General features: G+C 34.6%; 1 protein-coding gene across 1 annotated transcript in view; it reads right to left on the reverse strand.

The window, feature by feature from the left end:
* EPC2 (enhancer of polycomb homolog 2) overlaps window positions 1-13153 on the reverse strand; it is a 114632-nt gene that overhangs the window by 62135 nt on the left and 39344 nt on the right. The window contains exon 2 of the mRNA XM_045558707.1: window positions 9779-9938. Within this exon, the coding sequence (XP_045414663.1) occupies window positions 9779-9938 (160 nt within the window). The remainder of the gene's footprint in view (window positions 1-9778; window positions 9939-13153) is intronic.

Below are 13153 nucleotides of genomic sequence, written 5' to 3' on the forward strand. Positions count from 1 at the left end.
CCTTTTACCAAGTATACCATATCTACCTTATAAGGCATACTAAGAGGCAAATAACAGTCTAAAGAACTAGAGTCAGAACCAGAGTTAGATAAGACGGGAATGTTGTAGTACTTTTCCAACCACGAATTTCAAGAAACTATAATTAATATGGTTAAGGCTTTAATGGGAAAAGTAGACAACAGGCAACAACAGATGAATAATGTAGGCAAGAGAGACAGCAATTCTAAAAAGTAAAAATAAAAAAGAAATGATAGAGATCTAAATTACTATAATAGAAATGTCTTTGAAGGACTTATTAGTAGATTGGACACAGCTTAATCTCTGGTCTTGAGGATACGACATCAGGAACTTCCAAAACTGAAAAGCAAAGAGAAAAAACCTGGAAAACAAACAATATCCAAGAACTGTGGGACAATTCTAAAAATTGTAAACATGCATAATGAGAATATCAGGAGAAGAAAAAGAGAAAGAAATAGAAGCAATATTTGAAGCAACAATAACTGAGAATTTCCCCAAATTAATGTCAGACACCAAATCAGAGATTCAGGAAGCTCGAAGAACAACAAGCAAGATAGAAGCCAAAAAAAACTATACCCAGGCGTATCATGTTCAAACATCAGAAAATCAAAGATAAAGAAAAAATCTTGAAAAAAGTCAGAGGAAAAAAATACCTTACCTACAAAAGACCAAAGATAAGAAGTTACATCAGATTTTCCTCAGAAATTATGCAAGCAAGACGACAGTGCAGTGAAATATGTAAAGTATTGAGAGAAAAAAAACTACCAACCTAAAATTCTGTACCCTGTGAAATTATCCTTCACAAGTGCAGAAGAAATAAAAACTTTCTCAGACAAACAAAAATTGAGGGAGTTTGTTGCCAGCAGACCTGCCTTACAAGAAATTATAAAGATAGTTCTTTAGAGAGAGAGTCAGAAATTCAGATCTAAAAGAATAGAAACAAAAAAATTCAGGTCTACTTCAAAGAAAGGAAGAGTATGTGGAGAATAAATTAGTGAAGATAAAATTAAAAATTTGATTTTTCTTATTCTTAATTATCTAACAGATAACTGTTTAATAGCACCAATGTATTCAATTGTGTATGCTTATGCATTTTACTTACACAGAAGCATATATATAAATATAGTAACGCATTGCTTAATGATAGTGAAATGTTCTAAGAAATGCACTGTAGGCTACCCTAAATGTAGAAAAAATATTTTTCTTTCTTCAACAATAAGTTAACCTTAGCTTACTGTAACTTTTTTACTTTATTAATTTTTTGACTCTTTTGTGATAACACAGCTTAAAACATAATGTACAGCTATACAAAATATTTCTTTATATTCTTATAAGCTTTTTCCTGTTTTTAAAAAAATTTTTTTTTGTTTTTTGCTTTTTAATCTTTTTTATCAAAAACTAAGACACAAACACACATAGTCCACTGCGCCTACACAAGGTCAGGATCATCAATATCTTCCACCTCCATATCTTGTCCCACCGGAAGGTATACAGAGGCAGTAGTATACGGAATAGCATGGAATTACCACATCCTATGATAACAATACCTTCTTCTGGAATACTTTCCAAAGGACCTGGCTGAGGCTGTTTTACAGCTAACTTTTTTTTTTTTTATAAGAGGACACTCTAAAATAACTAAATACACAAACCAGTAACATAGTCATTTATCAAGTATTATGTACTATACATAATTATCTGTGTTATATACTTTTATACAACTGGGAGCGCAGATTTGTTTACACCAGATCACCACAAACATGTGAGTAATGTATTCCGTTACAACATTCTGATGGCTACAATGTCACTAGGCAATAGGAATTTTTCAGTTCCACTATAATCTTATGGAACCAGCATCGTATATGCAGTCCATTGTTGACCAAAATGTCATTAAGCAGAGCATGACTGTGTATGTGCATGTGTGTGTGTGTATATAAAATGAATGGCAGCAAGGATACAAGGAATAGGAGGGAGGAATTAGGAATATTTTGTTATTATAAGATATTTGTATGTCCTATGTATGAAGTGGACTTGGATTAACTGTGAATGTATAGTGCAAACTCTACGGCAACCAGTATAGAAAAACAAAAAAAGAAGTATAACTGATATGCTAAGAGAGGAAATGGAATCATAAAATTCTCAAAACCACAAAGAGTAGAAAAAGTGTAGAAAACAGAAACAAAGAACAAGGGCAACAAATAGAAAACATTAACAGGCAAGGCAAACATTAATCATAAGTATTAATCCAAGTATTAATATATCAATAATCACTTTAAATGTCAATGGACTAAATATACTAATTAAAACACAGTGATTTTCAGAGTGGAACAAAAACAAGACCCAACTTGTTGTCTACAAGAAACCCACTCTAAATATAACGATAACACATACACATTAAAGTAAAGAGATAAAGATATACCATGTTAATACCAATCAAATAAAAGCCAGAGTAGCTATAATCACTTCAGACAGAGTAGACTTCACAGTAAGGAAAGTTATCAGCGATAAAGGGGCACATTACATAATGATAAAAGAGTCAATACTCCAAGACATAACAATCTTTGATGTGTATGTGCCTAAACACAGAGCAATAAACTATGTGAGGCAAAAACTGATAGAACTGCAAGGAAAAACAGACGAGTTCACTATCATAGTTGGAGACTTTTATATCCCACTGTCAGAAATGGACAGATTCAGCAAGCAGAAATCAGTAAGGACTTACTTAAACTGAACAGTACCAGTCAACTGATCTAATTGACATTTACAGAATACTGCATACAACAAGAGCAGAATACACATTTTCTCAAGCTCCTGGAATATTCACCACGACAGACTATCTTCTGGGTCATAAATACACCGTAATTTGAGAAATTTAAAAATATTGTGAACTAAATGAAAATGAAAATATAACTTATCCAAATTTATAGGATGCAAAGAAAGCAGTGTTTAGAAGAAAATTTATAGTACTGAGTGCATATATTAGGAAGGAATAAAATTTAAAATCAATAATTTAAGCTTTCATTTTAGGAAACTACAAAAAGAAAATTAAATCCAATGTAAGCAGATGAGAAGAAATAAAAATTAGAGGAGAAATCAATAAAAGTGAAAATAGGAAATCAACACCAAAAGAAAAAGAAACCAAAAGGTGGTTCTTTGAAAAGACCAATAAAATCGATAAGCCTCTAGCCAGGCTAAGACAAAAAGAGACTGAGTGAAACACAGGGTATGGGATGTTGACAGTGAGGGAGGGTGTGCGTGCGCATGTGTGCGCAGACAAGAGATACACAGGAACTCTAATTTCTGCTTAATTTTGCTGTGAACCTAAAACTGCATTAAAAAATAAAGCTTATTATTTTTAAAAAACTATGTATACACATTGATTATAACTGTAAACAAACACCTTTGGGCAAGAAATGTATAATTGTTCATGAAAATTATCAATTTAAATGAAATATATTAAAATTATAGTTTTTCAAATTTAGAAGACAAAAATCCTTTTCCAAGCCTCTAATCTTTTAAATTTAAGAAATTATATAAAAAAAAGAAAAATTATATTTCCATAATGAATTAAAGCTAGAAGGAAAAAAAATTCTATCTAAAACTTGGTAATTATGTATATTCCAAAGACACTACTTCTACAATGCCATTCAGCTCAGAATCCCAGTGATATTACTTTGAAAGAAACATTTACCTGAACATCTGGGAAATGTCTCCTAAAAAATCAGTTATGAAATCTCACTGCTCACTATGATAACGTAAATTCTTTAATGATCTTTAATGCACTGTGCTGCGATTTTACTCCAAGTCATTGTAAATCTCTCTCTTTTCTTAATAGCGGGCATAAGTAAATGCACGTAGGCTGAAGGGGAACTCTCCTTTCACTCAGACCTCTTTCATAGCTCCACCTCAGACTACCAAATGATTATTTTGCCTTTTCACAAAATACCTGGCATTACTTTAACATCTAATATCTTTAGGGTCTGGAGGCTCCTCCTTCTTCATGGATTAGTAACTACCCAGATACTACCATTTCAGCCCCAGTACTCACACTTACAATTTTGCCCAAGGATAGGAGATGGTTACAACTTCTGCACCATCTGAGGGGAAGATCTTTAGAGCCAGCTGATCTGAATGTGGGCTGCCTTCCAGGCCTGGCCTTGTTCACTGTCCCTGTAATCATCCCTCTCATCACCTCAACTGGGGATCCAGAATGTGTTCTTCATAAACCTGATACAATCTGCTTCTATACTTGTGGTACTGTTTTCCCAGTACTTACTGCAATGTGTGATGTCACTTCATGGAATTTGTGCTCAATTTTATGTCTTAATACACATTCAGTGGCATTTTTACAAGAAAATTATGTTCCTAGAATGCATCCTTGTCATTAGAAGTTTTACTGTATAAACAAAACAATGTTCATCATTTGTTCTGGATCCTTTCCAACTCTTTCCAATCAAAACATGTTTGCCCTGACCAAGCAAAAGGCCAATTATAATTTCTGTTTAATGGAGAGACTATCAAAGGACATTCCAAGGATAATGAGACTGAAGCTGGATGTTAGGCCAGTATCTAGTTCATTGTTGCTGAAAACCTAGTGGAATATACAGGTCCACTTGACACTGTTAACTATAATTTTTTCTCTTTTCTAATGCAGACTTGACAATGGTCAGTTTTATCAGACTGAGAAGGAGCCAGCTTCAAGTGTACTAATGTGTACAGCAGTATCCACACACAGACAAGTACCTTCCAAGGGCTTAAGATCTTGAAAACAGACACAAACAGTATAATTCCCTTTCGGTGAGATCCTCTCCCAGCCTGACAGATTAACAAGTTACCCCAACTATCCTTTCCCCTAAACTCTCCTTTCTTTCAGTCCAGCAGGTGAGATGGTCTACTGATCTGTATTTGCAGGTGTAATGCAGTGAGAAGGGGAAGTGAACCTTCATTTCAAAACACGAAACAAGAGTTCTACCACCAGGAACCATTTAACTGAGTTCAAAACTGACACAAATTAACTTCAGAATACTTATAAAACAGTATCTCAAGTTCCTTCATGTTCTAAAATTCTGAGATACTTAATGTCAACTGTAAAATATTATCATATTAAATAAAAGGGGTAATGGGAGATCAAATAAATAACGTACTAAAATGTAAACGAAGTTGTTTCCCTAAGAAGAAAAGCTTGGTTCCTGAAGTTATTGAACTACAAAAGGAATGAAAAAACATCTGGGTTTAGGTATCTAAAGTAAATGTTGTTATAACATAAAATAGGTAGTATTTTTCTCTGCATGTGGTACACAAATGACTAGTGTGTAGAATCGGTATAAATGAGGAAGAGTCTGAATATCTTGGGTCATCAAAGACTATGGTACCTTCAAGATGCTTCTAACCTGGTGAGAACACCCCAATGTGCTGTGATTAAATTTAAAGTCCCACAGAATAGCAACATGGGTGACTATGGAGAATTGGTAGTGTAAGGCTGCAGTCCCCAATCCCCAGACCAGTACCAGTCCGTGGCCTATTAGGAGCTGGGCTGCACAGCAGGAGGTTAGTGACCGGCAAGGGAAGCTTCATCTGTATTCACAGCCACTCCACATCACTCGCATCACAGCCTGAGCTCCGCCTCCTATCAGATCAGCATCAACATTAAGATTCTCATAGGAAAGCAAACCCCACTATAAACTGTGCATGTGAGGGATCTAGGTTGCATGCTCCTTAGGAGAATCTAATGCCTAATGATCCGAGGTGGAGCTGAGGCAGTGACGGGGCGCGGCTGCAAATACAGATTATCATTAGTAGAGAGGTTTGACTGCACAGAGACCATAATAATCAATTGCTTGCAGACTCATATCAAAACCCTACCAGTGAGTGGCAAGTGAAAATGTAATAATAATAGAAATGAAGTGCACAATAAATGTAATGTGTTTGAATCATCCTGAAACAACACTTCCCTCCCTCAACCCCCAGCTGTGGAAAAACTGTCTTCCATGAAACTGGTCCCTGGTGCCAAAAAAGGTTGGGGATTGCTGCTGTAAGGGATAGGAAGGAATAAGAAGGTTTAACCCATACCCATACCACACTGGGGTCATTCATTCCCAACTCCTTCCTAGCACTTTCTGCCCTAAAACGACAGAGTTGGTGAATAACAGAACTCACCTTTTAATTTCTAACTTGCTATTAGATGCCACACAACAGGTCTCTCAGTTTTACTCTATGCACTAATAATTTTAGCTTTCTATCTGATTCTGTGTACAATTTTGAGACCTACAATACTGATGTCTTAAAAATGCCATAGAGTATACGCTTTTTTCTTCAACTATCAGTTCATTCACTCTTTTATTTACTCAACAAATATTTAATTGCATACCTAACTACATTAGGCAGTAAAATCCAAAGAAAAAAAAGTCCCTGCTCTTAATGAACTTTATAGCTTAGTGAGGCAACAAAGGGCAAATAATCACAACTTAAGGTGGTCACTGCCACAATAAAGGTGACACAAGAGGGCTTGATATAAATAATGCCAAGAACAATGCTGAAAGAAGTCAGGAAGAAGCTCCCAAAAGTAATCTTAGAGGCAAATTGTATTTTAACAAGTGGAGAATAAAAAGGGCTTTGTGAATACATGAGAAAATAAGGCATAAGTCAAAGAGTTGCAAGGAATTTGTTATTATTGTAGCTTAAAGCATGAAGGGTTAGAGAAATTAGGGGAGAAAAAGTATATTGAGACTATAGTTTGGGACTGTACTGGGTAATAAAAATACTAAAGTGAATGAGATGGAGTTCCTGCTCCTGAGAAGCTTATGGTCTAGAGGAGGAAAAAGATCCTCAAATAGTTCCTTTCAATAAGGTTGGTGTCATAATGGAAGAACACACAGGAAAATGTGGCTGGGCAGACACAAAGAAGGGCCTTATACATCATAAAAACATCTTAAAATTTTGTCCTGTGGGCAACAAAGAGTCATTGAAAAATTCTGAAATGGGTAGTAATCACAATAGCAGCAGTATGGATAATGGTTTGGAAGGTATCAAGACTAAAGCAATAAGGAGATTTCTGCCAAAGCCCAGGCAATGTGATGAGCCTCAATTAGGCCACCCTATTATGGCAATTATACAATTTTTTTTTCCAAGCCAGGCAAATAGGGATTCTTTCAAATTTATCAGTAAAAGAAGAAAAGAAAAAATCTAGAGTGATATTTCCTGAAATTCCTTCTATCTAAGGGCTTAGCAAGAAATTATGTAAAAAAAAGATTTTAAGTCTTCCTTGAAAGACTTCCTTTTTTCTTCCTCGAAAAAAGTCAATAATAACATGAATTTATAATTTAGCACAGATAACCTTTAGTCCAATAATAGGCATGTAAGTGAGGAAATTTTGGAATATCAATATGATGGAAAATTATATATATACATAAAAATGACAGGCTATAAAAACCCGAGAAACAAAGTATGAAGAGAGAAAACAGAACAGAAAATTTTATGTACAGTATGATATTGTATAGTACAGTATGTAGTATATGCTGACAAAGAGAAAAAAATGAAAATTAAAATAATTTTCTATTATTTTTATTCCATTTTTACAATAACTGAATGAAATGAAATGAAAGAACCAACACAAAAATAATGGTTATTGTATTCAATGGGCCTGATCCAGCTGAGTTACACCAAATTTTTAGTTCTTGATTTCTAAGAACGGTTTTTACAAATTGTCCTGCTGTCTAGCTCCACCATTATTAAAATACAAAACAACTGATACTTTGGCTTAAGAGGGATCCTTAAAATTCCTATCATGAACAGCTGTCCCCTTCCTAACTGATACAAGATAAAAGCAAACTTAACGGACTCAAAGCCAAAGAACACAGAGGAAACAAATCACATAAATAATTTTTGCATGTGTGTTTCTCTGGAATGCTTCAGACAAAAGAAGCTCTAGAAAATGGTTCTACAAAAGGGCTTTTTAAAAGCCATTTTAAAACAATTCAGCCAATAAACACGTCATTTATTGAACATATGACAAGCCAACCACTTTACTCTGAAGATACAAAAGAAAACATATCTCCTACCCTCAAGGAGCTCACAGTCTAAAAGGAGAGAAAGAATGGTTACAAATAATTGCAATAGAATATGGTGAGTCCTCTAATAGAGGTATGTACAAGACACTATGATAAGCAAAGAAGAGAGGTAGAATGAGGTAGGATAAACTTCACAAGACAGTTGGGTCTTAAATGAGCTACAGGAAAGGAAAGACTTCAATAGCACATGCAAGGAAGTGTGAAATAAGGCAAATGTGGGTAATTTTCAGAGAGTGAAGGGAAGAGCAAAAGGAAATGAGATTAAAAGAGAAGGCAGGAAACAAATCGCAAGGGACCCTATATCCATACTAGAGAATCTGACTATCATTGAATTCTATCAAATTGAAACTGCCATCAATTACAAGATGCACCAATACTACACAAGAAAGAAAAAAACCTTACACTTGGGTCTTAATATAAGTTTAATAGAACAGAATACTCTTGCACAAAGCTACATTACAAGGGGCTATACTCTCAGCATACGATTAAAGAAATAAACTAGCATGCAGAAAAGAACTTTATATTTCTCAACTTGCTCTTAGGTAGAAGGGGAGAAAAAAAATCTCCCCCTGGGATTTAAACTCCAAGCAGATCAATAGCCTGAATTAAAGCTAACTAATACTGTGGTTCAAAAAACAAACAAACAAACAAAAGCAAAGACTAAGGTGGTCTCAGGTTGGCAGTGTCCTCAAATGCTTGGCAGAAACATGCAAAATTCTCTTTAGCAGAACAAGATTTCAGTCCTGCACAACAGCAATTTAAGATGCAATTTCATTTCAAAGATGAAAAAGGTGCATCTAAGAATCAACGAAAAAGTCTATGTTATAGTCAGTCTTAAATTGATGATGTTTCAAAATTACTTGAGGAAATTTGAAAAAATACACACCACCAGGCTGTACACCAAGAGATTCTCAGACAGGCAGGTACTTCAGGTAGGCCAGAAGTTGAGCCCTGCAATCTCTATTTTAATAAGCTATCCAGTATTTTTTTTATATACCAGACAAGACACCAAGACATTAGTATGTGTCTGCAGAATCAGCTGAAAACTCCTACTGTAGACAATAAAAAACAGTAGGATTTTAATCAAGAGCATAATTTGATCAGACTGACTAGGAAAACTAATCCAGTGCAGACTGACTTTGTGGACAGAAGATAGATTAAAAGATCTAAGGATGAGACATAAGAAGGCAGTAAATGCAACAGGAGATTACTGAAACAATTTTAAGGCTAGAGATGGTGATCATTTAAACAGTAACAGTGGGAGGAAAACAGAATATTAAAGAAACAGAATTAGACAAAATTTTATAAAAACTAGATGAAGATAGAGGAGTAGGATCTAATTCTGAAAAATTTCAGATGTCTCATCTCTACTGCTAGGCATTAGGGCCACTGGGCTTTTAAAAGTAAATCTCATTTGGGTATGGAAATCCACCACCTTTTAGCTGTGTAACAAAGTGTAAGTGCTATACAAAATCCTATACTACATAAACATCAAATGTTCCAAATGCTAGTAAAACTCAAAACGATCTCCAAGTTCAGATGTAAGCACAGAAAGATTTTATTCTTTAATGTTTAACATTTCTATTCATCAGTGGGTATGAATTGAAAAATTAAAATCTCTTTGGGCAAAAGAAAAGATTTTCACTGGTTGATCAATTTAAAATTACAAACAGAAAACAATAAATTAACAAACTTACGCTGAATATGAATGAACTGTTTTGGCTGTTTAAACTCTCCTTTGTACAAGCGATTGTAATAGTTGACGTTGCTCTCTGCCTCAGGAACAGGAATGACCATGCTCTCTTTTTTTTCTCTAAACACTTGCTGTGCTGAAATAGCTCGCTGTAAATGATGTTCCTGGAAAATGTAAAGTAGGCAACATAAGTTGTTTTAATAATATTAATCAATGCATAATTCTATTTAAAAGTAATACTTTGTTTAATAATTCCAAAGTGCTTTTAGAATCAATTATAGTTTCTTCGCTGAAGACCTACAGAAATACTGCCATCACTCTCCTTTAATACTTGTGGCTCATACTGATATCACCTTAGATTATTACAATTTTCATCAGTGGAATTTTTAAAAGTAAGTATATACATACTCACAAACTAGAATTTAAAATTTCAATTACAAGAAAATTGATCCCTTGTTTGCTTAACTGAGGTGTTTGCCATTACCAGATTAAGGAAAAATATGCAAACTACAGGAAATGAATTTATAACACAAATTTTAAGTATCTCTGCATTTATATACTTGAAACTTAGTACAAAATTCTGAATAACTTAAAAAAAAGATAAGATTATGTCCAAACAAATTATATTACTATCAAGGCAGAAAATATTTTTTAATAAAAGTTAACAGTTCCCATAAAATACATCCAGGTTCTAATCACTTTTCATTATTTTCATGACTTATTGCAATAGCCTCCTAAAATGTTTTCCCTACTGTTCTCCCTTGCCCCACAATGGCCCATTCCCAAAAACGGAGCTTTAACTTTTGGAAGGTAAATTAGGTCATGTCACTACCCCAAAGGATCCACATCATATTCAGAGCAAAGGTTAAAATCACTTAATGAACTATGAGACCCTGTATCTTTCTGACCTCATCTCTACCTCTCCCATCCTTTACGCTAGCCACACTGCTTCTCTTGCTGTTCCTAAATATCCAAATGGCCTGCTTTCAAAAGTCTCATCATAGCAGAGAGGCCGTTCATGACTTCCTTATTAAGAGAGTACTCATCCTCCAGCACCCCTTCCCTGCTTTATTTTTCTCCATACCACTTTGCAACATCTGATGTACTGAAGATCTCATTTTTTATTTTCCTCCCCAAGCATAAAGTAAGCTCCAAGAGAGCAATGATTTTTGTTTCTTCTAATTTTGGTGCCTACTACAATGGCCAACACATAGAAGCTGCTCAATACTTACTAACTGAATAAATAAATACAATCTTTACTGGATTCCTACTGTATGTGAGGCTATGCAATATACCTACATACACATAAAGAAACTGAGGCATAAAGACATTTGGCAAGTTGTTCAAGATCAAACAGCTCTAAGTGACAAAACAGAGATATCAATTCAGAATATATGTATGCAAAGCCAAAATTCTTAATTCTATAATATTACTTACACCAATATTTTCCTGAAGTTTTCAAAGTCTAAGAAATTAGAAGATCTTAATTTCATTCAAGCCTTCAGGGATGTGGAAAGTTACTATACAAAAAGAATTAATGCAATGATCCAAAAAGAAATGTTTTCATGCAGCAGTATATAAATAAAATTAAACTGAAGGTCTACTGCGTGCAGAAGCACACAGATTAGTTTGGTTAAAAGCAGTACTTTAAAAGGAAGGTAGGATGATGGAAGAGGATAGAGACCAAACAATGACAACAAAAGAATTATATTAATTTCATGATCTTCTGCCATTCATTACTAGTAAATCAAGCAGAGAGGTAGAAGATATAAAAACAAAAGAGAAAGAAAACAAACACAATATGAAGAAGGGGAAAAACAAGCTTCTATACTACAGACAAGTGAACAGTAAACCGGGACACCTATTTATTCTCACAAACAGCATCAAGTTTCATCAGATCCAAGCAAGTCATACCTGCTTATCCCCAAATAATCATCTATACTACACCATAGTCAGCATCTCTTTAGCATTTTGTCAGACTAATTTAAATAAAGAAAGCACAAGCATATTCAAGAAAAATGCCTTGAAATTTAAATGGAAGAATAGAAGTTTAGGAATAGCCAACTAACTAAACTTTTTTTAAAAAGCATACAATGTAGCATGAGAAGGAAGAGGGACTTGCCTACCAAAAATTACAAAATATTTATAAAGCCAGAGTAATAAAAAAGTATATCAAAAGAATAGTTTACACTTCTGTATTTTAAAAACACCATATAAAAATTACTGTTGTATAATGAGCACTTTAAAAATCTTAATTTATTTAAACTTCATAACAACATTGTGGGGTACATAACATTATTTCCATTTTACAAATGAAGACACTGAGGTACAAAGAGGTTAAGTGACTTACACAAGATCACTTAGCTAATAAATAGTAGAGCCAAAGTTGAAGCTCTTAACAAATAAACTATGCTGCCTCTCATAAATCAATGTAACAAAAGAGCTCTAAGACAGATCCATATATGAATAGGAACTTAAGACAGGATAAAGATAGTACCATACAATGGACAAAGGCCAAACTGCTCAAGACATAAAGAAAAATCAAATGAAATACAACCTTATGCTCACATACAAATGGAAGTTCCAGGTGAATTACACGCACAGATAACTTTATTGTGCTTTGCTCTGTGTGTGTGTGTGTGCGTGTGTTTGTGTTTAGAGTCAGGGTCTCACTCTGTTGCCCAGGATCAAGTGCAGTGGTGCGATCATAGCTTATGGCAACCTCAAACTCTTTGGCTCAAGCAGTCCTCCTGCCTCAGCCTCTCAAGTAGCTGAAACCATAGGCATGTGCCACCATACCCAGTTAATTGTTTTAATTATTTTTAATACGGATGGGATCTCTCTCTATGTTGCCCAGGCTTGTCTCATACTCCTGGCCTCAAGTGATCCTCTTGCCTTAGCCTCCCAAAGTTCTGGGATTACAGGCATGAGCCACCCCGCCCAGCCCTGCTTCACTTTATTGAACTTTGCAGATACCGCATTTTTTAAAACTTGAAGGTTTGTGGCAATCATATGTTAAGCAAATCTATCAGTGCCATTTTTCCAACAAGATGTGCTCACTTCATATGTTTGTGTCATGTTTTGGTAATTCTCCCAATATTTCAAACTTTTTCATTATTATTATTATTATTATTATCTGTTACGGTGATCTATGACCTTTGATGTTACTACTGTAATCATTACATAGGCCATAAACCATGCCTATGTAAAATGGCAAACTTAATTGATAAATGTTGTGTATGTTCTGACTGCTCCACCAACCAGCCATTCCCCATCTCTCTCATCTCCTCTGGAATCTCTATTCCTTAAGACACAACAATATTGAAACTAGGGCAATTAAAAACCCTACAATGGTCTCGAAGTGTTCAAGTGAAAAGAA

Source organism: Lemur catta, chromosome 8 (assembly GCF_020740605.2).
Source record: "Lemur catta isolate mLemCat1 chromosome 8, mLemCat1.pri, whole genome shotgun sequence".
In the NCBI taxonomy this organism is placed as follows: Eukaryota; Metazoa; Chordata; class Mammalia; order Primates; family Lemuridae; genus Lemur; species Lemur catta.